The 27,958-nt window shown below is 33.8% G+C and overlaps 4 protein-coding genes across 7 annotated transcripts; 1 reads left to right on the top strand and 3 right to left on the bottom strand.

The window, feature by feature from the left end:
* Positions 1–97: 97 nt before the first annotated feature.
* Positions 98–6,516, bottom strand: LOC11407258 (adenylyl-sulfate kinase, chloroplastic). Of its 3 annotated transcripts, none has more exons than XM_039833634.1 (7): positions 6,071–6,516; positions 5,023–5,163; positions 1,752–1,901; positions 1,530–1,648; positions 1,331–1,415; positions 1,067–1,113; positions 98–668 (listed from the first exon to the last, which is right to left on the bottom strand). In XM_039833634.1, the coding sequence occupies exons 1-7, from the start codon at positions 6,324–6,326 to the stop codon at positions 570–572; spliced, it is 897 nt and encodes a 298-aa protein (XP_039689568.1). In that variant the 5' UTR covers positions 6,327–6,516; the 3' UTR covers positions 98–569. The 3 variants fall into 3 exon arrangements, with proteins under 3 accessions (XP_039689568.1, XP_039689569.1, XP_039689570.1); XM_039833635.1 differs by lacking the exon at positions 6,071–6,516 and adding an exon at positions 5,478–5,659; XM_039833636.1 differs by lacking the exon at positions 6,071–6,516 and adding an exon at positions 5,478–5,659 and having other exon boundaries at positions 5,023–5,146.
* Positions 6,517–11,871: 5,355 nt separating this feature from the next.
* LOC11406848 (calcium-transporting ATPase 2, plasma membrane-type) lies at positions 11,872–17,091 on the top strand. Its single transcript, XM_003608473.3, has 7 exons — positions 11,872–12,133; positions 13,288–13,342; positions 13,422–15,358; positions 15,508–15,666; positions 15,776–15,947; positions 16,059–16,357; positions 16,664–17,091. Exons 1-7 carry the CDS (start codon positions 11,957–11,959, stop codon positions 16,901–16,903), a joined length of 3,039 nt encoding a protein of 1,012 aa, XP_003608521.1. The 5' UTR covers positions 11,872–11,956; the 3' UTR covers positions 16,904–17,091.
* A 123-nt stretch (positions 17,092–17,214) lies between these two features.
* On the bottom strand, positions 17,215–19,093 carry LOC25493533 (cyclin-D5-1). 2 transcript variants are annotated; one of them, XM_013602047.3, is made up of 5 exons: positions 18,780–19,093; positions 18,607–18,699; positions 18,203–18,503; positions 17,954–18,090; positions 17,215–17,854 (listed from the first exon to the last, which is right to left on the bottom strand). In XM_013602047.3, exons 1-5 carry the CDS (start codon positions 19,008–19,010, stop codon positions 17,654–17,656), a joined length of 963 nt encoding a protein of 320 aa, XP_013457501.1. In that variant the 5' UTR covers positions 19,011–19,093; the 3' UTR covers positions 17,215–17,653. The 2 variants fall into 2 exon arrangements, with proteins under 2 accessions (XP_013457501.1, XP_024637555.1); XM_024781787.2 differs by having other exon boundaries at positions 17,215–18,090.
* A 2,300-nt stretch (positions 19,094–21,393) lies between these two features.
* LOC25493532 (formin-like protein 6) lies at positions 21,394–25,585 on the bottom strand. Its single transcript, XM_013602046.3, has 4 exons — positions 24,053–25,585; positions 23,745–23,956; positions 22,557–22,798; positions 21,394–22,434 (listed from the first exon to the last, which is right to left on the bottom strand). The coding sequence occupies exons 1-4, from the start codon at positions 25,375–25,377 to the stop codon at positions 21,640–21,642; spliced, it is 2,574 nt and encodes an 857-aa protein (XP_013457500.1). The 5' UTR covers positions 25,378–25,585; the 3' UTR covers positions 21,394–21,639.
* Positions 25,586–27,958: the final 2,373 nt, after the last annotated feature.

Below are 27,958 nucleotides of genomic sequence, written 5' to 3'. Positions count from 1 at the left end.
GATCTCCTCTAAGAACAATATTTTATTTTTTTGTTAAAAACTAACTTCCTATCCACTATAGCATTTTGAATTATTAGCTAGACAATTTTCAAAGGTGTAAAAGTCAACTCAAAGTTTTTTTTTTTTAAGAGTAGTCAACCAATGCTAGTTAACTTTGAAGAATAATTTACTAGTACATTTCATGTATCTCAATATAATCTCAATCCCTATGCAGTACCAGGCATCGGTACCACACAGAAATCATAAGAACTCCCTAGTTGCATACCTACACAGCGCTATACATTCCAAACATCCAATATTGGCTAAAAGACACAAATCACATATACTAAATCCTTTCTTCCTATGTGCTTATGTCAATCAGCACCAACTTATAAATCCTTCCCCATGGCTCTCCATCTTATGATTTAGTACAGAAGCAGATGTGCAGGAAACGATGATTTCCTTGCAGCTGGAAGGAACAACTTTTTATGTGCCAAAATCTACAACACAATTTAACTACAGGCTACGAGAAAGGACCCTTTAAAACCCCATTATAGCAAACAAAAAAGAAAGGCCCCTCTAAAGAAAAGTCAGGCCTGCAGATGTCCACTCTTCTCCAAATAGGATATCACTGTTTCTGCCATATCTTTAGGGGACTTACAGTCACTTCCTTTCTGTTGTAATATTATCTGCAAAATAAGGGAAGCAAACTTTACAAATGAAAACAAAAAGCGAAATCAATTAAATGGAAGAAAAAAGACATTGAATAGAATCCCAGAGGCGAAAGTTCAGCAAAAGACAACAGTTTTCCCTTCAAAGTTGGATTAAAGCAAGTAGAACTAAAACATTTCAATAATGAGTCAGTCAGTTATTTATTTTCTTATTTGGCAATATTATTTAAACACCATCTTTAAACCAGTAAATGATGACTCAGTTTTTTTTTTATTTTTTTTTATTTTTTACGGTAATAATGAGGCACTATTGACCATGTCAAAATGGTATTGAAAAAAATTAGTGTAACAATTCTTTCCTATTGCTATTCTCTTCATCTTTGACATAACTAAGATGAAAAATACAAAATACAAACCTCACAGCAACAAGGTGGTTCATATGGATCATCTATACCAGTGAAACCTACAGCATACAAATACACAATTCAACCCCAATACAGGAACAGGTACTCCGCAATGTTGATTAGAAATAAAAAAAGTTAAGCATGGCATATATAGCTGAACTGCTGATGCTAATATTATAAAATAACAAATACAGCAGTACGAGATCATAGCACCTTATTGGAAGATGATACCAAATTAGATTGCAAGTACCAATACGAAAAGTTTTACCAATATACCTTTGATCTTTCCTGCACGAGCAAGCTTGTATAGGCCCTTTGGGTCCCTAGCTTCGCACACATGTAGTGGCACGTCTATGAAAACCTGCAACAAGTGAGCAATTGTATTAGCTATGAAGAACCCCTATTTGTTTTATAATTGTACAGTACCTGCCAAACTATCTGCATTATTTTGATCACCACAATAACGAGAACATACCTCAATGAAATCCCCTTCTGGCAGTAGTGCTCTGCAAGCATCTCTATCCTTTTGATAGGGTGATATCAAACTAGTGATGCAAATAAGACCAGCATCTGCAAAGAGTTTTGCAACCTCACCTGAAATTTTCAAAACACGATATAATTGGAACATATAGGGGAAACATTTATGAAGCCAAGAAATCCAGTGTACATATATTTATTGAAGAAAATAGAACCTCACCAATCCTTCGTATGTTTTCTGAACGATCTTCTGCTCTAAAACTAAGATCACGGTTTAGACCATGCCGAATATTGTCACCGTCAAGGATGTAAGTCAGTTTTCCTCTGGAGTGCAAGCTTTGACTCAAAGCACATGCAAGAGTACTTTTTCCTGAAATTAATGACTAATGAGTCTTCTTCAAAAAAAAAAATTACTAGTGAGTGCAGAACTCAAGGGTGTGCATATGGTATCTAAAAGAATGAGAAGTAATCGAATAGCCTGACATCTCTCAATAAATTAAACTCACGGATTTCAATTTTCATACAATATCAAAAAGAGAAAAATTTAGAAACAGGAAATCCATTTGCCAATTGTTGTATTTACTTTAACATATCAGGGATAAGTAACAGTGTGAGACAAGAATTTCAATTTTAGGGAGGATTCCAATAAAACCCAATACTCTGAGGCAGGGAACTCAGAACTGTGACAGGTGGACAACATCAGAGTGTGGCTTTTGAAATAAAATCAGCTTGGGGACTAGGAGCAAGCTGAGAACATCTCAATTATGAGGGCATGCATCGGAATTGATCATTGATGGCCCTTAGAGCTGAGATAGTTAATTCAAGCCTTGCTAATAAAGTCTGGGGTTAATTATGTTTTTATTCTTTATAAAATCATCAACTTCCATTTTTAGTCCTTATAATATAAATTTTTCCCGAATTTTAGTCCCCTAAATATTTTTCATCAACACTTTTGATCCTTCTATTAATTCCCAGCCTATGTGGCTAACAAAAGTCCACGCGACACTTGCCACGTGAACTTTTGTAATGATGTAGAAGGTTTCTGATTTATTAACACATATTATTATTAGTTATAATTGAAATAATATTAAATATTGGAATTTAGGGTTTTTAAGATTAAAAAAAATCCTCAAATTCTCCAAATCACACACATGAACATAGTCCCAAGGAGAACAAAGAGCGAACCCAAGATCTTAAAAACTATATATGATGGTTTTGGGAGTAACACAACCAATACGTGATGGAATTTGGGGACCAAAATTATTGACGAAAAATATTCTGGGGATTTAAGTCAACAAAACTTTATGGGAACTAAACACGAAAGTTGATCATTTTATAGGTACTAAAAACATATTTGACCCTAAAGTCTGGATCCATATAACTAGTAACTACTATACGACCATGCTGATTGAGTTGCCACTATCATTGGCAGCCAGAATGACTCGGTTGCTGATGTAGTTATGCAGACAAAGCACTAACTGTGCATCATCTAAAATAGAAGCTTTCTGTATTGATTAAATTGCTGCCGGAAGGTTTGGAAATCTTCAAAACAGAGTTAGGCATTTAGCTCCCTCCCTAGAAAAAAAAAATCAATTGGAGCGTTGAAAAATTCCATATGATTGCGTCAATCTTGGGTAACCACTGTGCTCCCAAAACCAACTCACTGCACCTCCAACGCAACACCATCACCTCAGACGTAAATTTAGGTTGTTGAAGCTGCCAAGAAAACCTTCTATAGCTATATGAGGCATCTGCCAACATTTTATCAATCACATGGACTGTCAATAGCCTAATGTTCTCTAATTTACAACTTAATATCTTAACTAGATGAAGGTCCAAGAGATAATTTGCAATGCCACTATCATCTACTAATGGTAGCAAATCTTCAACCTATAGGGGCCACTTACAATCTTTGTTCAATAATTTGAGACTCTAATCAAAGTCTTTATGGACACTAGCAAGTAGCAACTGTTCTTTCTGCAGTCTCCAAACTCGATGGACTGCTTTTACACTTTAGCTCCTCCTTATCCATCTCTATCACTAAGAATTGAGTGTTTTTATGCTTAAAATTGTGACAATAGTAAAAGGTTCGTCACATAACATACATAATACAACTTTTTCCATCTTGTCAGCCATTTCTGATGCATTGAAACTCCCAGTCCTTTGTGTTTTAGACTTAATTTTGTGGACTTGCACATTGGTATTGATATTCATCATAGATTTATTGGACCCGGGGCACAGGACAATGTGATGTGTTGCTTGCTGCTATCAGGGAAACTGCACACACTTCCTGTGTGTCTCCAAAATACTACATAACATCAGAGGTATAGTGTCGCCAGTTTGGGATGATATTAAACCTAGTCCTCACATAATTAAGGTGCCTCCATCACCAAACCTTACCATCAAGATGAATTGAAGTCAACTGTACCTTGGATTCAGGTGGGTGTTGTCCTTGGAGAAGAAATGTTCACACTTGTATAACCACTCCGTCAAATCGAGGAAACTTGATCTTCGAAGTACGGGTAGAAGACTGGTTTTGGGTCGAATTATAGTTTCCCTAAGCATTTCTTGTATTTATCAGGCTCACGTTCGGACTTCAGCTTGTGGGTTCCCTAATTTGCTTGCGGTTGTTCCTTCCAGATGAATCTAGGTAAACCCATCAAATCTGTAGAAGTCAGTTTTTGAGCCCTTGATGAATAACAAACAGTTCTAGGTTGAGATCAAGATCCTCCGAGTATAATGCGGTAGTCGCTGAAAATTCCTAGGAATTCATTGAAGTGATTTCAATCGAGTTCTGAGCATAGCGCTCATTGCCAATAAGCTTTTCATGAGTTGATCAAAACCCAATTCCTTCATTATGTTAGATTCATTGCGCTTTTTTGAATAGACTGCTCTCATTCTAGCAGATTCAGCTGTATGGCAGTTTTGTCTGCATTTCAAGGACAATTATGCCTTATCCACGGGTAAGCACCAGCCTGATGGTCTAATAACAATTGAGATGAGAATTTGGATTTTAAGGAGGACTACATTAAAAGCTCATTAGGCAGGGAACTCATAATTAAGAATGAATTCTGATAAAGTTGAGAGAATTGAGTGTAGAGTAGAAAGAACAGTTGTTTCTGAAATGTTGAGATGATTTTCTTGCTTGACCACTTGGTCATGATAAATGCATGAGAAGATACAGCCATTTGCAAAGGAATATTACCACTATACTCATACCAACTCAGCAAGTGCCAAAACAGAAAAACTAAATGGATAAAATGGCGCAAATATGACTGAAAATAAACAAAATATAAGATAAATCCAACTTAAAAATGACTTAAAGCGCTGCAAGAAGTAAGCATAGTTGGACAAGAATCTTCCTTATATTGTGCTTTATTTTTGCAAAGTTTCACTACCTTATATAGCTGCACAATTGTGCTTTATTTTCGCTTGATTTCATGAAACAAAGCAGACAATTGTGGACACTAACTACCTAAAAAATCACAAACCTGAACCACTGAGACCAGTTAGCCATATAACACATCCTTTTTGCTGAAGCAGCTGCTGTCTATCACATTTTTGAACTGGACAATCATGCCACAAAATGTTCGTCGAGTTCCCAATATTTGACATCTGGCGGAGATTTTTACCTAGTTAGATAATAAATCAGTCAAAAATTGTAATCATCATTTACCCTATCGCTACTCTAAGAATGACCAAAAAAAGTCAACTGTTTGTACATATGCATCAAAATTCAATGCTTGCTTTAAAAATACAATTCAACCAAGCTGACCAGATTTCCAGTTTCATTGACAGCTGAAACCAAATGACTCAGAAACACTCAAATCTTATCTTAATAGATGAGGACGAAAACGTAGGAAAAGATAAACGATAAACAGAAACAACTATACAACACTAATCATCACTCATCCTATTACTTGTGATTATGATTCATGACTCTTACCTGAGAAATCAATAATCAAAACGGTAGCACTTATTAACTCCTGAGAACTAATTGAGAATCTGTTTTTTCAATCTGCAAACAGATGCATCCATCTTAAGTTGATTATTTGGCCAATTGCCACAGTATAAATTACAAAGTTTCTGTAGCTACACGTTACTGAATTGTGAATGTGTGACCCACATAGCTGTACATATTTTATTTTATATGGTTCAATAGGAATCTCTTACTACTCCATCTTTCTTTCCTAATAATTATTATTATAATATCATTGCATGTAACCAGTGGGAACAAATGACATTTATTTTAATTTAATTTGATTAAAATCATAAAAAAATAATAATAATAATAATGTTCTAGATTCTTGAATGAGACAATTCACCTAATACGATTGTATAATGAAGCTCGTTTAAAATGAATTGAAATTGAAATTACTTGATGACTCTAAACATATATAGTACAAATACAAAATACGAATACAAATACAGAGCAAAAAAAGCATTTCACAAAAAGACATTGAAGATTCGAGATTCCAGATCTCGAAAGCTTTTCAATCCTACGAAAAGAAAAAGAATCTGAAATTGAAAAAAAAGTACCAGAAAACGAAGTACTGTTATTATCCGAGCAAGACGATTCAGAATCGTTCTTAGCCTGAATTGGCTTCAATGTGTATGCCTTCAATCTCGCACGGTCGTAGAAGAGTGCTAGGCTTCTCTGACTGCGGCACGATCTACCGGCATTGAGTGGGAAGAGTGTAGGAAACCCTAGGTTTTCCGTCGGCAATTGTCGGCATTGGACCGTACGGTATACGGCGGTGCTACGTGACGGTGGAAGTGATTTCACGGTGGTCATTTACGGCGGAGGAAGAAGAATTAGGCGGCAAAATGTTTATAGTGATTGAAGAATTAAGAGTTTGAAGGAAATGGTGAGGAAGATTTGACTATTGAGTTTTTGATTCCGTAACCGTTTTCTGTTATTGAGTTTTCATTGATATTTGGTTGGTGCCATAAGAATTTTTTTTTAATTCCAACCACGTCCACCAAATAATTTCGTCATTTCTTCTTAAAAAAAAATTAATTTCGTCATTTATTAGCAGTTGAACAAGATATTATGAATTTTGTCATTTATCTATTTGAGGAATTAAATACCATAAATCATACTTTTTCATATCAAAATATAAGTTGTTTTGAAAAGGAAAAAAAAAATTAAATTATAAGTCGTTTTATAATACAGATGAAACATTGATGTTACTTTTTTCTATTATAATGTTAGTCATTTATTTTATTTTTTTAATTCTTTAATTTATCTTATTAATATCATTTATTAAGGACAATTTGGTAAAAAAACTCACAATATTTATACAATTGATTACATTTCATAATATTATGAAATGTTCAAAACAATTTATATTTGAGATGGATAGAGTAGAACACATTTTTTTTAAAGAGGTTAAAATGAAATATATTACTCAATCAAAATGTCCTTCCTAACACAAGGTATACCAGAAAAGAACAAAGAGTTACAAAAATATGTATAGAAAAGGGAAACATAAACAAGAAAACAACGAAAGAAACAACATAAACCGGTTTTTTTAAAGTGGTGGTCAAAGACTTTATTTGTTCCTTTAGAAAAAAGACTTTATTTGTTTTTAAAAAAATGAGGACCAAATTTAAGCTTTTATTTAATATAGTTATTTAAATCAATTTCAATAGCGTACAAATATTGATATAATTAAAATTTTACTTTTATATTTTATTTTGATGAGATCCTTGTGAAGACATGTAAGAATTGAGACAGAAGACTAGACGAGTAAAAAATTGAAAAAATTGTGATAGGATGTTAGTCATTTTTTGTTGTGGGGATCAGAGTTTGAATCTCGAACCTTGCATATATATTATGTATTTTTTCCACCAACTAAACTAAGCTCACAAGCACAATAGGATGTTAGTCTAAGCAAACACTAACAGTCTATATCTTTTAATCTAATAATTTCATTTAATAATTAAAATTAGATACATAAAGAATAATTTTTTTTAATAATAATTTCGGTTAATCCAATATTATTTTTTTTGACAAAGATAGTAAAATTTCATGTGTAATTGTGTAAAAGTAAAATTATTTTATGAATGAAATTAAATGCTTGCCTAATTTAGGTGACGCATTCATGTAATTTCTTTATAAAATTAGATGTTTGCCTTGACACTTTCATGTATTATGTTTTAGTCTTTTTGACTTTGAGGGTAACTCTTTTGACTTTATTCAAATTTCATTCTGTGAAGTCCGAATACGAGATACGATACGGATACGATACTGCACCGATACGCTGATACGAAAAAATTTCAAAAATCAAGATACGATACGGCTGGGATACGTTAATAAAAAAAATATATAATTAAATGCACAATATAATTATAGCCTTTTTTTTTTTAAGAAACTAAAATGAAATTTATTAAAATCACAGTGAATCCTAATCAGCACAAGGAATGCTAGACTAGGTGTCGTATTACAACCATTTTTTAATATGCAAATATATTAACAAACACAAGAAATCAATCATAGGCTCGTAACACATCGACATAAATATAAATAATATTGACGATTAAGAGAGTGGTGATTAGTCAATTACATACACAATATATACCAAAAAGAGCATCATCGGTGTTATACTATATCTAAAAAGAACATTGTTAGTGCTATACTATATCGATCTAAAAAAGAAGCACTATATCGAAAAAAGAACACATCAGTATTCAAGAATTAAGTTATTTTAGTTAACATTAATCGTCTCAATATCCTCTCCTCCATTTCCATCAACAAGATACAAACTAGCTTCCAAATCTGGTTCATCCAAAGACAACTCTATTAGCTCAATTACAAAAAAAACAGAAATCAAAATAATATAAAAAAACACACTTATCTGTGCGTATCGTAACAAATAGAAGTATCCTTCGCGTATCCGGGACGTATCGGAAAGTATCGGATAATTATTTTTTAAAAAAATAAAATTTAATATTCGGATACTCTCCGGATACGTATCGAGAAGTATCGGAACATCATCCATTTTAAAGTATCGGGGCTTTACAGGTTATTTATTTCAACCATTAAACTAAATAAATTTAATGACTTCTAATGGCAGGTGACCTTTTAATTCCTCTAGCAACTCGTATCAAACATCCGTTTCGTATATTTTGGTTGCCCAAGGCGAATCTAAAAATTGGGTGTTAGCTAATGAGTATAAAAAAATTGAATTCTTATAGTGTAAAAATTATTTGTTTGAAAATGATAACTTTTATTGCGTTAAAAAATGATCTAATAAAATCATCAGATTTCATACAAAAAACATCGAAGTTTTATTTAATATTCAATGTTCGTACAAAACAATTCTCATGAGTACTTTTATATATTCATTAATAATTGTGTCCACATCAATATGTTATATGATTAGATTGTTCAAGATTATCTTTTTTTACGATCATTTCATCATTATTTGAATGCTCTTCTACTTCTTTAGAAACAAATTTAAATCCAGCAGACATTTTATTTTTTTTTTCCTTTTATAATTACGAGATGTACCTTTTCGCCGCAATATTATACAATAAAATAATAAAACAAAACAAATAAAATAACATAACCATGCTCGCCGACAAAGTTGTCGTTCGAACTCTTTTTCTTCTTTCTCTTTACGATGTTGTTGCAACTCTGTTTCGGGTGCCTTTCTTTTTTGTTATATGCTGCTACTTTGCTGTTGTAAATTAGGAATTTGAACTCCCTTTAGTAACATCATATGATAAATTCTAAATGGGAAAATAAAGGACTAATCTCATTACTAACAACAACACCATCCTTTAGAATTTAAGTTTTTTTGTTTTTGATTTTTTTGCTTATTAAACCCCTAAACTATTTTTTTAGGCCCCAATTTCATACTTAATTTTTGGGGTCTAGAATAGTCACCCTCTTCACCCTATTTTAAATACAACCCTGACATCAAGCCACAACGCCGTTGCTCAAGAGGTAAACTGCATCCATTCATACAAAAAGTACATTTATCAATATAAAATGCGTGATAAAATGTCATTAGTCAATGCTTTCTGATGTCTTCTTTATAAATATTGAAAAGATTCTTCTTTATAAAATATATTAATATAATATAAGTGATATATCTTTTAAGTGATATATCAATTATCTTTTATAGATATATACATTTATACAATATATAAATATAATTGAAAGGATTCTGTTTTCTAAGTGATATATCAATTGTCTTTTTTTTTTTTATAGCAAAAGTAAGCTAGATCATTTCATTAATAATTAACTGGTATAAATAAGAGGGTACAACATAGAAAATATGAGGGTCAGGATGAGATAAGGAGGATCTAGCTATATTATGAATAACTTTATTTGTTTGTCTTCTGACATAACTCACAATAAAGGTATTGTGAGATGATAATAGATCCTTACATCTAGTAATGATATCAATTATCTTGTTATTTGGAGTAGAATGAGAGTTAATATTATCGACAACAAATTTACAATCAAATTCAAACATCAGAAGGTATGTCTTGGTTAATAGAAAACTTTATAGCCTCAAATAAACCTGATGCCTCAGCTCTTGAAGAAGTAGAGGTAAAAACAGTGCAATTTGAGACACCTATTAGTAGTGCTCCCGATGAGTCTCGAATATAAGAGCCAAATCCTGTAATAGAATTGTTACTATAGAGTGTGCAATCCACGTTACATTTAACCGTAGAATTGGGCCGTTTTATCCACGAGACTTATTGGTGTGTACTCCGAGTTGATTGCCTTGCTTTTTGCATACAACACCATTCGTGAAGTGTGTGTTGTTGACATGCTAGATAATGTGAGAGGGGAACGTGTCAACGCCTTCCCAAAACTTAGAATTACGGCTTTCCCAAAAGCTCCATAAAATCATTGATGTTGTTGCTTGTTGATGAACTTGTAACATGTCAAAAAAATCAAATTATAGACTAATAAAGTCATCAATATTACATAATATGTCTCGAACATACTATCCAACCGAAGTAACTCCCAATATTTCATCGCTTTTGGACAAACGAAGAAAATGTGAATGTGTTTCAGCTTGCTCTTCATAGTGCACACATGAATCATCAATAAGTAACTCCTTTTGAATTGGGCTAGAACAAGTGGGAAGGCAATTGTGAGCCAAACGCCAAAGATGTGTTCGAATTCTTGGTGGAATCCACTACTTCAAAAACCGAGTCCAATTGTGAGATGTGTATGATGGTTGCGTTGTTGAATTTGCTTCTAAATTCATAACATGTACACCGATTTAACAGTGTATAAACCGTCCAGGGAGCGAGCCCAAATGCGAGTGTCTTGCATATTACGTGTGTGGAGAGGGATAGAAGTGATGACAACAACTTCTGTAACAGAGGAAACGAGATTGATAATATCATTGTTCCATTGATTCAAATTCGGGTTCAATAAGTCATATATATACCAGCAGTGAGTTCAAATGAGCAAGAGGAATGATTGATGGTTTTAGTGCAGGAAGGGATTGAATCGAAGGTGACGACCAAACATTTATTTGGGAACCATTGTCTATTTTTCGTCTATAACCCAACTTGATAAGGTCTTGGGAACTCCATATGCTGCTCCATAGATATATCAATTATAGAATTAACTTTTATATTTATGGAATTTATGTTTATTCTAATTTTAGTTTTCATATTCATGTTGTATTCTTTAACATTTAAATATAGAAAATAAGATTATTATGTACCAAAAAAAATAGATTATTCAAAAAAAAGATATAGAAAATAGTTGTGTACAATTGTATGTGTGTGTATATTCCATAAATTTCCAACACAGGGATTGTTCTTAATCTCTAAATGCAATCCATTTTTTGATAGGCCAATTTCATTGAGCCAAAAAACCTAAATAATTTTTTTCATGCTTTTTTTACGGCTCATTCCATTATAAAATAAGAATTAGCCAACACAAAGTGAATAATTAAAAATGTACATTTATCAATACATTTAACGTGAACAATGTTTTGAATAATATATATTATCTAAAAGAATTGGAAATATGTCAAAAATCAATATTTGACAATTTTTTAATTTAATTAACTTAAAAAAATACTATAGGTTTAGGTGTTGTTGGTTCGTTGACCCCGCCAATTTCGTTCATCCGTACTTGTTTCCCGAAATAAAAGACCGTTATTTATTCTCAAACACAACACAAACTAAATTTCGGATCCACACTCATTTCTCTTCCTTTTACTCTAACTAACTAACTAACCTATTCCTTCTGTCTTTTACGAGGTTCACACGTCACTCACTTCTTTTTCTTTCAAACCAACAAAAAAACCATAACCTTAATAGTAACAATTTCTAAGAATGTTACTACTGATTGTTGTTACACCGTTACTTAACATGAGAATTGAAACACTTATATAATAATAACAAACATTAAAGAGAGGAAAGTTTATCAAAAGCGTTATGGAGAGTTATTTAAATGAGAATTTTGGAGGTGTAAAGTCCAAGAATTCTACCGACGAAGCTCTTGAAAAATGGAGGAAACTATGCGGTGTTGTAAAGAATCCCAAGAGACGATTTCGTTTCACTGCCAACATCTCCAAACGTTACGAAGCTGCTGCTATGCGTCGCACCAATCAGGTCTCTCATAAATTATATATATATATATATATATGGCAAATTCTATGGCAAAAATTTGAATGTACCGGTACACCAAATCATCAAATTCATATTGAAACAAATTATTTTTTCGAAGAAAAAGAATTGTTTTCAATCATTAACAATTACAATAATTAGATCTTAGTTACCGAAAGTGTCGACGAAATAAAATTTACATTTTTGAATTTTTGTTACATATAACAAAGAATATTTATTATTTTTTATGAAAAAATGTTAAAAATTTAATATGATTCTTATAAACAAAGAAATGATGTTTACTCTTATAAAATGATGTCTTATAAAATATAAATATTGATAAATAACTCTTTATTTCATAAAATAATCGTTAAATTGTAAATATTTGAAGCAGAAGTACCGGTACACCTCAATTTGTACCGGTAAATAACTCTTTATTTGTACCGTAGAATATATATGCATGTTTGGATTCACGGTGAGAATGACAGCAGAATCACGGTGAGCCACCATGATTTTGGAAGAAGTTACATTTTGGAGCTTTGACGAAATCACATTATCACCGACATTTGGTCAAATTTGTCATCTGAACATACACTTAGTTTATGAAATTATGATGACATTGTGATTTTATGGAAGCTCAAAAGTGTAACTTTTGTGAAATCACAATTATATAATGTGATTTCCGCCAAACTTGCCATTAATTCAAAGATGCACTAAGTCGGGTTTCTTTGTTTCCTAATTTTTGTCCTGGATGTATTAAACTCTGATTAGTATTAAATTGAAATTGATATGCCTTTAGTTTCTAAAATTTGGATAAGAAAGGGAGTATAATTAAGATATTAGGACAATATGTTTTTGAAAAAAGAAATATTTCTTTTGAAAAATGATGTTACTTGATCATTGCATTGCCTCCCTTGTTTCATTGATTTCATGATTGGTTGGTGAATTTCAAAGCATAGTTCCAGATTACTCTAATTGTGTTTCTCTTTTTTTTTTTTTTTGTTAGTAAATGTTGCTTAGTGTTAGAATAAAAGGACCATTTTTGTTTAGACAATACTTGTAAACAATGTGATTCTTCTATTGTGTCCTTACAATAATACCTCATAGAAGGAAAGGTTGTGATCTTATGGATTCTCAATTTCTTATTATCCTTAATGCAGGAGAAGCTAAGGGTTGCGGTGTTGGTTTCCAAAGCCGCATTTCAATTTATACAAGGCAAGATTCATAAGAATCATTCTAAAAGGTTTACTTTATGAATCAATTTGTTTACTCTAATTGATTTTACACCCTGCAGGTGTTCAACCGAGCGACTACGTTGTACCAGATGATGTTAAAGCTGCAGGTTTCCAAATCTGTGCTGAAGAATTGGGGTCTATTGTGGAAGGCCACGATGTAAAGAAACTCAAGTTTCATGGTGGAGTTGATGGCATTGCAGAAAAGATTTCAACATCAACCACCACGGGACTAGGTGGCGATTCTGAATCGCGACATAGGAGACAAGAGCTTTTTGGCATCAACAAATTTGCCGAAACTGAACTTCGAAGCTTCTGGATTTATGTTTATGAAGCTCTTCAAGACATGACCCTCATGATCCTTGGAGTGTGTGCTTTTGTTTCTCTGATAGTGGGCGTATTGACTGAAGGATGGCCGAAAGGAGCTCATGATGGTCTTGGAATAGTTGCAAGTATCTTACTTGTTGTCTTTGTGACAGCAACAAGTGATTATCGCCAATCGTTACAGTTTAAGGATTTAGACAAGGAGAAGAAAAAGATTTCTATTCAAGTTACGAGAAACGGCTACAGGCAGAAAATGTCGATATACAATTTACTTCCCGGTGATATTGTTCATCTTAACATTGGAGACCAAGTACCTGCAGATGGACTGTTTGTTTCCGGATTTTCAGTGTTGATTGATGAATCAAGTTTAACCGGCGAGAGTGAGCCAATAATGGTGACTACACAAAATCCATTTCTTCTCTCAGGAACAAAAGTCCAAGATGGATCGTGCACTATGTTGGTTACCACTGTTGGAATGAGGACTCAATGGGGTAAATTGATGGCAACTCTTAGCGAAGGTGGAGACGATGAAACACCTTTGCAGGTGAAACTGAATGGAGTGGCAACCATTATTGGAAAAATAGGACTAGTCTTTGCCGTGATAACCTTTACTGTTTTGGTTAAAGGACACTTGAGCCACAAAATCCGAGAAGGAAACTTCTGGAGATGGACTGGTGACAATGCAATGGAGATGTTGGAATACTTTGCTATTGCGGTTACAATCGTCGTCGTTGCTGTTCCCGAGGGTTTACCATTAGCTGTAACATTGAGTCTTGCATTTGCAATGAAGAAAATGATGAATGATAAAGCCTTGGTTAGGCATTTAGCAGCTTGTGAAACTATGGGATCAGCAACAACTATATGTAGCGACAAAACCGGTACACTAACAACCAACCGAATGACGGTTGTGAAAACATGCATTTGTATGAATAGCAAAGAAGTTAGCAATTCTAGTTCGTCGTCTGACATACCAGATTCTGCTGCGAAATTGTTGCTACAGTCGATATTTAATAACACTGGAGGCGAGGTTGTGTATAACAAAAAAGGCAAACGCGAGATATTGGGGACACCAACCGAAACAGCAATATTAGAATTTGGTTTGTCACTAGGTGGAGATTCTAAGGCTGAGAGAGAAGCTTGCAAAATTGTTAAAGTTGAGCCATTCAACTCTGAGAAGAAAAGAATGGGAGTAGTTGTGGAGCAACCTGATGGAAGTGTAAGAGCTCATTGCAAAGGTGCTTCTGAAATAATTCTGGCAGCTTGTGACAAAGTTATTGACTTGAACGGCGATGTTGTTGCTCTTGATGGAGAATCAACTAATTATCTTAACAGTATTATCAACCAGTTTGCTAATGAGGCACTTAGAACTCTTTGCCTTGCCTATATGGAATTGGAAAACGGGTTTGCTGCTGAAGATCCGATTCCTGCTTCTGGTTATACTTGTATTGGAATTGTTGGTATCAAAGATCCTGTTCGCCCCGGTGTTAAGCAGTCTGTTGCAGAGTGTCGTTCGGCTGGAATCGTGGTGAGAATGGTTACAGGAGATAATATTAATACTGCAAAGGCTATAGCTAGGGAATGTGGAATTTTAACAGATGATGGCATAGCTATTGAAGGTCCTGACTTCAGAGAGAAGACTCAAGAGGAATTGTTTGAACTCATTCCCAAGATTCAGGTGCTTCATATTTCCTATATGCAAAATAACATCTTCAATTGAAACTGTTTCTGTTTCTGCATTCTGCTATGATTCTGTTTGTCTAATATAATGAGGGAAATGGTTGATTTGTCAGTGCTTTAAATAACAAAATGTTTATATTGTTTTAGGTTATGGCTAGATCATCTCCTTTAGACAAACATACATTGGTGAAACAGCTTCGAACAACGTTCGGGGAAGTTGTGGCTGTAACTGGTGATGGAACAAATGATGCTCCAGCCCTTCATGAAGCTGATATCGGACTTGCAATGGGAATTGCTGGAACTGAGGTGAGTGAAATGCAATTCATATGAATCGCCTAGCTTTGTCCATATAGCATTCTTGAAAACTATGAATTGAGGAACATAAAATTTTGCTAATTTTATTATTAATATGCAGGTTGCTAAAGAAAGTGCTGATGTTATAATTCTGGATGATAATTTCTCCACAATTGTGACGGTGGCGAGATGGGGACGTTCCGTTTACATCAATATCCAGAAATTCGTGCAGTTTCAGCTTACTGTAAATGTGGTTGCATTGCTAGTGAACTTCACATCAGCCTGCATGACAGGTTAGAAAATTATACTAATAAGATGAGATAATATGTTTATATAGATTTTACAAGATGGGGAAGTTCATTTTTATTTGGTAATGATTTTGTTTATGTGTATTTGATCTTCAGGCAGTGCACCACTCACAGCTGTTCAACTTTTGTGGGTGAACATGATAATGGACACACTGGGAGCACTTGCGCTTGCGACCGAACCTCCAACCGATGATTTGATGAAGCGTGAACCAGTGGGAAGGAAAGGAGATTTCATCAACAATGTCATGTGGAGGAATATCTTAGGACAAGCATTATATCAGTTTGTGGTCATATGGTTTCTTCAGTCAGTAGGAAAATGGGTCTTTTTTCTCAGGGGTCCCAATGCTGATATTGTCTTAAACACACTCATTTTCAACACATTTGTCTTCTGTCAGGTAAAAGAAAACCTTCTGAATAACTCCTCTTCAATCTCTTTTTCTGAACAGACATAAGTTCCCATAACCAATTTGCCATGTATGGAAAAAATGAATAGAAAAATGAGCGAAAATCAAATTATATTGTATTATAACGATAGTTATCAGTATTTTACGATACATGCAAGTCATATCTCGGTTCATTTATTAATCATGTATCATACAATACGATTCGGAAAAAGGTAAACCATGATTATAGACCGATAACCATGATTATAACATTGCTTGCAAGATAAATTTTCCTTGGCATATATTTTGTTCCGACAGGTTTTCAATGAGATAAACTCTCGCGAAATGGAGGAAATAGACGTTTTTAAAGGCATATGGGATAATCATGTGTTCGTGGCTGTCATCAGTGCAACTGTGGTCTTCCAAATCATAATAGTTGAGTACTTGGGAACCTTTGCAAATACAACACCTCTATCTTTGGTACAATGGATCTTTTGCTTAGGGGTTGGATATATGGGCATGCCAATCGCAGTTCGCTTAAAGCAGATACCAGTCTGATTCTTGGGAGCATCTATTTTTTAAACAGAAGCTTAAGGTTTTACTGTGGTTACAGTGTTTCAAGGTTCCATATATTCTTTGTACATTCAATGACAGGTCTGGTATTTTTAGAGGCTTTCTTGGGTTGGAACCAGAAGTTAAGAAGGAAAGTGGAAAACTGGAGTCTCATAGACATTATGGTTAGTCAAATATATAACTAAGTTACTATCAAATCACCACATAAACCATACTATATATTTTTATACATTTGTTTACTTTTCAAGGCCAACAGAAAGGTCGGTTGAAAAAAGATAAAAAAAAAAAAATGAGGCCTGAACTTTTGTAGTGGATAATGATTTCTCTTATCATTGTTAGATTCAAAGTGAGTTTGTACAAGAATTCTTCCAAGTATTGTAGCATTTTTCATTCAGAAGCAGAAATGTACCAATTTAATTTTGTCATGAATAGAAAATCAAATTTGTGTACTAAAATTGTTATTTCTAGTACACTCAAATATGATTTTCGTCCCGATAAACATAGATGATTCTGCTTTTAGTCTCCGACTCCCTGCAAAAATTTTGTTTTCTTTATTGATATTTGATTTTTCGTAGGACTCCTTTTAGTCTTCGTCGTCAATCTCTATTTGTTTAGCGCGAATTTTACTAACAGAAATACAAGTCGCATACTAGGTTGAAAATTTTCAAACAGTTGAGTTCATTACAACACACCAATTGATCTTTTCCTATACTCATTGATCACAAACTCTGCAAGCTAAGACCAATGTGATCTTTGCCTAGGACAATTTTCTTTGTTGTCAAAACCAAATTTTCTCCTGGCTATAGAAGAAGAGACAGAATGGTCAAGAACAGATGTATAGCTCCATTGGGAAGTCAAAGTTGAGACAGAAGTGTTTAACTTTCCCTTCTCTTTACTTTTTTCCTTCATTAGATGGTAACAGTAAAACACACCTTCCTGTGTTGAATACAAAATGAAAAGCATAATAAAACTGTGTTTATTTACGATCACACACATGAAACAAAAACTAGATAATGAACTGCTAGGAAAACTCACAGTATCTAAATTTAGCTGCAATAAGATATCACCTATGTGCAAATCCATGATCTCTCTTGTTAATGTAGCATCAAAAGTTACCATCAATGTGGCAGCCAATGCAATAACAGATGGCCTAAGATCCATCAAATTAACATCTAGATAAAAAGAAAAATAGAGTTTTAGAGTTTTTAATAAGATGAATAATAGGAATCTTTATTAATTCATCCTTAACCCCGGATTGATCACATATTTAGGAAAGAATTTTACCTTTTAGGATATCCAGAACATGTTCAACAGCTTGTGAGATTAATGGTTCTGATGAAGATTCAGGGCAGAACAAGTAAACAAAGTAATGCAGAAAATCAAAAGGAGTCACAGTTGTCAATTCCCATTCCAATGTACTAAAAACCTCTACCTCCATCTGCCTAATACATTGCTTGACAATAAAACCTCCCTCTTGGTCGATTTCTGTTATGCATTTAAGTAGAAGCGATAGATCACGCTCTTCTGTCATCTTAGCTGCCAGAGACAAGCACGCCGCATATAATAGTTGAATAGGCCTGTCTTCCTATACATCATTCCAATAAATAAAAGAAAAAATCATCGCAAGAAACGAAATGGAAACAAGAAAATATGTGGTAAGTGTCACTGAGTTGAAGGGACATAGTTACATGGATGTGTATGTGTTGCTTCAAAAGAAACTGATCAAAGTATGTCACTGATAAATAAGCTGTGCATAGCTTGAATCCAAGTTTTTCCCTTGTCTGATTCAAAAGATTATAAACTTTCATTAATTAGCAAAAACTAAAAATAAATAACTACTACATGAAATGAAAAAACTCACATTGAAAATGTGGTCAATGGCATTAACACGTATGTTGTTGAAATGGACAAGGCCTATGGTTGAGTTGGAGCAATAATTGAAGGACATAGATTCTGTTTTTTCAAGTTGAAACAAATACTCAATATGTTCCTTTTCTTCATACTTGGAATTGTTAATATTTTCATTGTGATCATTGTTGTGCATAAGGAGGAAAGTGTGGTCTTCTTCACACAAAAGGAAAGATGTGTCCATTAATTTTCTTCCCTTAATTGAAAGATGTAATGTAGAAAATATAGCCAAGAGTAAGAAGTGGGTTCTTTGCACAATTTATTTTATATAACTGCTAATGACACGAAAGGGAAGTGAAGAGAGAGGTTAACTTATTCCATTATTCAATTATTATTACTACTATTACATGATGATTAATCCAAAAAATATCAATTATGAATTGGTTGGCAAGTAAGGTGAACCACCAATCAAGGGGCTCATGGTGGACCATGACTACTAGCCATTGGATTGGATTAATGTTTAGAATTTCCCTTTAGAAGAAATATGGGTTGATTATAAAGAAAGTGGGACTAGTTTGTTTTCATCTTTCTAGTATTCCAGGTGTGATGCACATTGGTTGCCTTGTGATGTTTTTTCTTTTTGACCCAAATGCCTTGTGATGTTATTAATTAGTGGGCTAGATGTATAGCTTTAATTCTTCTTTCTTTCTTTTTTTTACAAGATATGTAGTTTTAATTCTTATAATTAGATGTTTTATAGGATAACTGCATAAATTAATCTTTCGAGTCAGATATGATCATAATAAATGACAACTTTCATTCGAGAGATTTAATATGATATTTTATAGAAGGATTATGCTGCTAACAAGGGTCCAAATGTGTCCTTAAGGCATTTGTTAAGGATGCAAAAGAGGAAATAATTTATGAATTTCATGTAAAGAAGGTTTCATTTTAAATTTTCAATGTGGTGAAAACATAAGTTTCAATAAAAGATGGCTTAATTGCACTTTTGGACCCTTATCTTTCCAAAAGTTGTGGTTATGGACCCCTAACTAATTTAAATATAAAACAGCCCCCTATGTTTTGATTCTTTGGCAGTTTTGGACCCCAGTCCATTGTTGACTCGGTCAACGCTGACGTGGCACCCTAAGTGAGGTGCCACGTGTCAATTTTATTTTATTTTTGCCTTGGGGGTCCAAAATTGCCAAAGAATCAAAACATAGGGGGCTGTTTTGTATTTAAATTAGTTGGGGGTCCATAACCGCAACTTTTAGAAAGATAATGGTCCAAAAGTGCAATTAAGCCTAAAAAAATTATCTGAACTTCTAAACGTGTCTTTAGACACTTGTTAGCATTTCTCTTTATAGAATTATTTAGGGATGTTTTTGATGTAACATTCCGAAAATTCTTTCTAGGCATCCTTGGAATTTATACACCATAATGTAGGAGAGCTAGGTGTATAGAATTTGCCCATAAGAGTCTTAGGATAAGTAGTCTAAGTATCTTAATCATTAAGAAATTCTATTTTTTTCTTGTGTCGCGTGCAAAACCTGTGACATTCTGCACGAACGGTATGTGTTTTCATTTGCGTGTGTGACTTGTGTTTGTGCACATGCAAAATTGATCTGGTATTTCATGTTTACTTGATAATAAGTCTTGTATGTAAACCATGCCCTTATATGTGTTATCACGTTTCAATTTAGGAGAACTTGTCGTCATGCATAAACATGCTTCTGGCCGTCGTAAATGGGAATTTGAAAGGAGATGTTGAATAATAGTCATATCGGTCTTTTTAAGGAGTGTTTCATGACACTTCTTAAATTATAAAATATAAGCAATTATTTTTTATAAAGTAAAGTATTTTATGTCAGAGTCTTCGAAAGTACTACCTCTTGTTTTATTGCGACAAGACTATCTTCACCGGTTTGGTTAACCTTAATATTATAAAATAAGTAATTATTCGTTAAAAGGTCAAATATTCCATGTCAGAGTGTTTGAAAGTACTACTCCTCTTTTATTGTGACAATATTATGTTCATCAGTTTGGTTAACCTTCTCTCGGTCTATTGAGATCGCCTTGTAATTTCCATTATAGGTAAATAGTTTTCTTTTCACGGTCATGAAGTGAATTTTATTAGCTCCAATATTCAATTTAAAAATAAAAAACTTATTTTAATTGATCTTACTTTGTCCTTGTTTGTGGAGTAACAAATCTAATTATTGTTATGCTTATGTTCCTCTTTTGTGTGCCTTTCTTTGAGATATTTTTGCTTAATGTTGTATTGGCCGGAGAAGCAACCCCGTGTTCAGCTGCAGATCCAATGGTGTAGGGAAAAGAAAAATGTACGAAAATATTTGTAAAAAAAAAAGAAAAAAAAAAAACAGTGGTGTGTAGAGTTCATTATACAATCTAGTAGAACTTATTAATCCAACGACTCTTAATGATGGTTTAAGGTGAGGGACTTGTTAGAGCCTCACCCTACAATCCACCTATTAATTAATTACCCAATTTCAAGTTGTTATATATAGTTAGTTATACTTGTAAAATCAACACATACATAAAAGAATTGCAGCAAAACTGCTATTTATTGATGAGTAAAAATATACATAAAAAATAAAAACATTCTGTAATATGAAAATAAAAGGGACTCGAATCTAATAAGAATTTATCTTAACTAACATATATCTTCAATGTAAATATGGGTCAGAGCTAGTTCTTTTCCCCACCATCCGTATAAGTGTTTAATGTTCAATCTTAACGAAAGCTATGGGCCTAATGATGGAAAAGGGGAAACTAAATCAAATTTGGGAAAACATTATTGTCGTTGATTTGCTTTGAGAAAGTATTGTTTTTTTTATTTCATATTCACAATACTAGGGTGATAAACTTTCATCATCTGAACTTGTATCTTGTCTTGCACGATACCTGCTAAGAACAGGTAACGATGCACTTGCTGCGATCCTGAACGATCTCGATGAGCCAGTCACAGTTCTATCCTGCATCCTTCCCACTTCTTTGCAGACTTGATCCAAAATATTTAGGAAGTCTCTAACAATCATAAAAATTCTGAAAGGGTGAGCTTCTTCCTTTGTTGTATCCCCATGAAAGTATTCTGTAACTTCTTTCACAAGGAATAAGGCCCTTATCTCATCAGCTTTGATCTTTAATATTTTTTCTTCGGCATCTTTCATAAATATCTCTGTTGAGTTAAAGAAGTTCCCTTGCATATCTGGTTTTACATATTGCAAAACCGATCTCACTTTATCAAGCCCCATTTCAAGCTTTATGACATAGCTGCTTAAGACATCCGAGTCCATTCCTGCAGCCTTTTTTACATTACCTAAGTCTCTACTCAATCCAGCCACAACCTGTAACCCTTTCTTTTTGAACTCATCCTCATTGAACTGAGAATTCGTTTGGTTTTGAACATTCTCACTTGCAGATTCACCTGTTGTCCCTTCCGACCTGATAATCTCTTGAACAACAAAATGGAGCAATGTTGTCTTTCCATCTGTACCTTTTATATCTGCAAGTTTCAGGAGAGTATCCAATTTGAAAGATTTAGCATCTCCGCGATTGGTTCCAACATTCATTCTGTTTCCTGTCCTGAGAACAGCTTCAAGAAGTTTGAGGAATAATTGGCTATTCTTTAATTCCTCACTTGCTGCCTGAGATATATTAACAGCTGGTTGGTCAATTTAATTATCAAAAGGCAAAGAAAATGCAATTGAAATCAAGATATCAAAGATAACAACGGATTGATCATTGATATGAAATTGGCCACACACACCTCCAAGGTTTGAAAGGATTTCTTAAGGTAAATAACTTCTGTTTCAAAATTAGCTCTGTAAAGCATGGCTTCAACTCTTTTAAAAGCTAAAGGGATATCAAGCACTTGCTTAAGAAATCTTTCTGCAGGCCCAAGTTTTGAAAGGTCACCATCATAATTTTTTAGTTTTATCTCCTCCTCCTTTGTCGGAGCCATCTTCACTAGAGTTTCCAATAACTCAGCGCCCAAACCTTCAGGATTCCCTGTGTCATCCATAAAAGCAAAACCGCAAACAATGTTTGCAAAGTGAAATTCTGGTGGTTATAGATAAGAAAAATTACTGGTTGATCCCTAGTTTATATCATGCATCAAATAGATTAGTACATCTATATTATATTATTATACAACATACAAGTTGGATGGCCAAATTATATTTGTTAAGATAGGAAAGATAAAGGAACACTGACACGGAAGCAAGAGAAAGATAAAAAAGAATAATCATATGCTTAAGGAATAAAAGATGGAATATGTAAGGGTTAAACTGCTGAAGGCAGTAGCAAAAATAGCAAAATGATCTGTCTTGATCACGTGCTAGTGGTCATGACTCAGACTTACGGGTGCACTGCTTTCAGGGGAAGCTTGAACTACAGCTAAAAAGGTAAAGCTATGTTTTTGAGGTAAGAGGTTGGTTTCATTATGATAGCAAGGAAAGTATCAAGTTTAATAAAAATAACAGGAAAAAGTAGAAGAATAGAGTTCAATACTGATGAATGAACATATCATGGTGGATATTTGGTCATTGTTCAATTCTTCTAGATGATGTTAATGATCATACAAAAAACAAGTCTCACATAAAAATGAAATTAGACATGAAAAGAGTTTATTACAAGTGACACCCCAATATTGACCCCAGAATATTTTATGAGCCTCGTTGAATCTATTATATCCCCTAAAACAACAACCTAATGAGAAACAAAACATGATGCAATTTGCCAGAATCATGATGTTCCACCATAATTTTGATGAAAGCTACGCTTTGAGGCTTCAACAAACCAACAATATTGTAGTGATTTTGTCAAACTTACCTTAAATAAAACATACAGTTAGCCATTTTTGCACTTGATATTAGGTGTAATATGATAACTTTGTTCTTAAGTAAGCTAAGCACTCATTTTTAAAACAATTCCAATTAATATTCAGAAAACTTACCATCTAAAAGAGCTTCAGACACCTCATCTCTTGTGACATTCAATGCCCTAAGTAAAATAGCTATATTTTGGGACTTCTTGGGGTCTAAAACCCTAGTCTCCAATTCAACAGTGGGAAAAACTGGTTTTCTGGTAACAGACATCTCTTTAGGTTTAGGTGCAGAATTCAATGAATTACAACCAAACAGAGTCTCCATCATGTCCTCATTTAACCTGCATTACCATAAACAACACAATAATTAACTAATTAATTAATTTTACAATCCCAAACCAAAATCAAAGTATTAAACTATTAATTAATTAACTTACTGAAATGAGCTTGATTTTAATTGATCCCACACAGTAGCACGATCTGAAGTAGCACGAACTTTATCCCAATGCAGAGCTTTCAATTTAGGTTTTGCTTCATCCATTTCAATTTCATCATCTTCCTTTAAAGCTTTCTTCACATTTACACTGTTACCAGATGCAGAATCCTCTCCATGCTTCATAGACCGAGTCCATTGGTAATTCCTTGGAACAGAGGAAGTAGATACACTAACCACCCGCGGCGGAGGAGGTGGTGGCGGAGGTCTAGGTGGAGGAAGTGTAAGTGAATCCCTTGAGTCGTTTGAATGAAGATGCGTCAAATTCGGCGCCGGTGGCGGCGATGAGAATTTCGGCCTTCTAGGAGAACCGTGCTGAAAAAGTGTTGACGGCGACGCCGGAGCATGCTTTATAGACGGTATCATGACGCGTTTCATCTCCGGCGACGAACCTGATAATCGAGATTTCGGTGAAGTTCTCTTCGAATACGGAACCACCGGAGTTGCAGTTACCGGCGCGGTAGGGCTTCCGTGACTTCGACGCGAAACCGGAGTGTAATAGCTTTCTTCATGACTGAGATTGAGTGAAGAAGATTCCCGCGGCGAATGAAACGCCGTTTCTCGAGTTTCACGGTTGTCTTCCTCCGACGACGAGGAAGAAGAAGACACTGCCGGTGGAGAATGAGAATCCACGACGAGAGATTTAGTTAGCGGTGGTAAGGGATGCAACTCAGGACTCGGCCGGTCATGGTTACCGATAGGATTGAGTTTGTTAAAGCGGTTAGGTTCATTCGCCGGAGTTCCGTTGGGCTCCACAACGGTTCCAATGTAGAGAAAACTTGAAGTAGAAGGTGGTGGGACCAGCGTGGAAGCTTCTAGAATTCTATTGGAATTCTCACCGCCGAGTTTCCTTGTTTCAGTTTCCGGTGAATGCTTTATTCTATGCTTATACAAGAAGAAAGCTACAACGGAGAATATAACAAATAACGAAAATGCCACTGAAACTGCAATTGCAACTTTCTTAGCGGGTTTTGTAGGTTTTGTTGCAGTTGGATTTGCAATTCTGGCATTTGAACCTGACGGTGACGGCAGGTTCTGGTTGTTTGCCACCGGAGGAGGTGGTGGTCCGGTTGGGAGTTCATTGAAAAATGGAATGTCAGGAGAGGGAGGAGTGTTGTCTGGTGGAGGCGGAGAGAATTCCGGCGGAGGAGCAGAAGTTGCCGGAATTAATAACGGTTGGTGTAGGATTCTTCTGTCAGCGAGTGTTGTTGTTAGAGAGAATGAGAATGATGATAATAATATGATCAAAAAGAAGGTGAAATGTTTCATGGTGAAATTTAGTTTAATTCTTTGAGCCAATGCATTTCTTGGTTTTGTTCTTGCAGGAGATTCCAAAAATGAAGGAGGAAACTTCCTTCTGAACTGAGAGATAACTTTGGTGAGAAGAAGTAAGCCATTGGTTTATCTTTTTTGTTTTTGTGATATATTTATTGACTATTTCTTTACTGGCATATTAATTTGTTTAGATAGATTAGTTATGATGTTGATGCTGTGTGTGTATAGAGGGTAAAAATGAATGATATACATATACACAACAGAAATAATAAGTAATGTACATGGATTTGGATAGATAGGGTCAGTGACACCTCTCTTCTGCATCAATTTTAACTTATATTTTAACAAAATCAAAATAGCATATTTTCTTGTCAGGTTACTCTTTTTTTCCTTTCTTTCTCATCACACATTGTTATTTAGTATGAGCATTCAAATTTGAAATTTATTTGTCATTTTGTTTATGTAGTGAAAATTGGTTCTTTAGTGATAAATAATATATTCTCTTTGGCTGGTAAAGAGAGCAAGGCACAAACTCTATCTTTTATGATGCCTCCACTAGCAATTTTGCCACTTTTTATCTTTTCTTCAGCTAAGTAGTGGTTAACTTCACGTTTCCAAGTCTGAATATGTAGCTTCTGTTTACACTTTCAGGGAAATAAATAAAAAATAGTAGTAAGAATAATAAAGAGGGGGAAAAATAAACGAAGATCGTGTCATATATATGGTCAATTCAAAAATGAGCCAGAGAACATGCAAAATCTGTGCCCAATAACAACTTCGAATTGATTTGCTTTGTATGTTACACGGATTAGTCAAGTGGACGGTGTGACAATTGACGTTGATCCTTGATCAAACAGTTACAACACTTAAAGGTTGTACATTACCTATTTAAGGTATGGAAAAGATAAATCTTACTAAAAGGTTTGAATGGTTGTGAGGAGAAAGGATGAGAGAATCAACATGAAAAAATACTTTGGTTGGTTGTAAGTATTTGAACATATTACTTGGATGCTTTCACACTTAAGATGTAGAAAGAGAAAAAAAATGTTAATAATTTATATTTTTAAAATAATTAAATTATATGTATTTTTATGTGTCTGCATCCAAATGTTTTGATCAAACAAGATTTTTTCTATTTTTTAGGGTAGTCAATGTTACCTCAAAAGATAACATTTTGTGAATAAGTAAATATATTTTATTGTTAGATATTATTTTCAAAATGTATATTTGGCTATATCAAACAAATTTATTTAAAAAAAAATAGTTGAACAAACAGATATATTTACCAAATATTAGTAGAAACATGAAAGTTAAAAAGTTATTAATAAATTTATTTGTTTGTTTTATATGTCAGTCTCAATAGAAACAACTACAAAGAGAACTTTCTTAGCAATAAAATATTTCTTAACAAGACACATAAGCAAAATGGACAATAAAATATTGTGTCCATATTGAGGTAGTTGGGTATTTGTAGTATATTTCCTAATGTTGTACATAGGGGTGAGAATTAGTCAAACCGTGCGCGCAGTCACGGGCATATAGTCTGGTCTACTTAAAGCTCAGTTCGATCATTTATTAAATAGGTTAGGGTTAGGTTCAAACATTTTAAAAAACTCATTAATTTAAATAGGTCAAACTAAGTCTTGTAGGAAAGCCTACTAAGTCTACCAGACTGGCTCATATATGTGTAATATATATACTCCGTTATATTAATCAAAATTTTGTTTCTTCAAATTTTCAATACCACAAAATATTTTATTTTTTGCAATTTTGGATTTCAATAAGTTACAAAACTTTTGGTATTACTTTCTTATTTCAATTCTAACGGGTACACATATTTTTGGGCTTTACCCTCTTAATCTCTTAGTATTGTCATTCTTATCTTATTCCAAATTACAAAAGAACCATATTATCAACAAAAATAAAATGCAATAAATCAAGTATACATAATTAAGACTTTAATGATGTATTTTAGTACTCAAGAAAAGTAGTGGAAACTTATGAAGACTTGGAAGATGATTTGGAGTAAGGTTAACATTAGATGTCTTAAAGACTTTGATGATACAAGTTCTGAAGAAAGCATGTTCTGAAAGACATGTCATCAGTCTAGGTGACTCTGACTTGTTTTGTCTTCTTATAAAGAAACGTTGTTTTCAACCTCTGATAATATAGTTTGTCTTCATTTAACCACATGCGAAAACATACAAAGAATACAAAGGTAAAGAGAATGCAACAGATCATTCTTTAAGAATAAAAGGATTTTCCAATGTACTATTCAACGACATTATACAATTGAGGCAAAGTTTTCAAATCTGGTCAAGCTTCTCAAGGACGAATTTGATGAGTTGACATTTTTCAAACAACAGCCCTATTTTTTCTCTCCTATTTAAGGACCTGTGTAGTTTGAAGAAATTAATTGACTTTGTATAGTTTACAAGAGCCAAATCTATGTCAAATTCAAAATCATTCAAACACTTAGAATTTTTTTTACCGCTCTATGAGTTATGAAAGTGTAAACACATACAAATTTATTTGTAAACTCTGATTGTATAAATCATTTTTTGTGAGGTAAATA

This window comes from Medicago truncatula, chromosome 4 (genome assembly GCF_003473485.1).
Source record: "Medicago truncatula cultivar Jemalong A17 chromosome 4, MtrunA17r5.0-ANR, whole genome shotgun sequence".
Classification (NCBI taxonomy): Eukaryota; Viridiplantae; Streptophyta; class Magnoliopsida; order Fabales; family Fabaceae; genus Medicago; species Medicago truncatula.
This window is presented reverse-complemented; position numbering and strand designations above follow the sequence as displayed.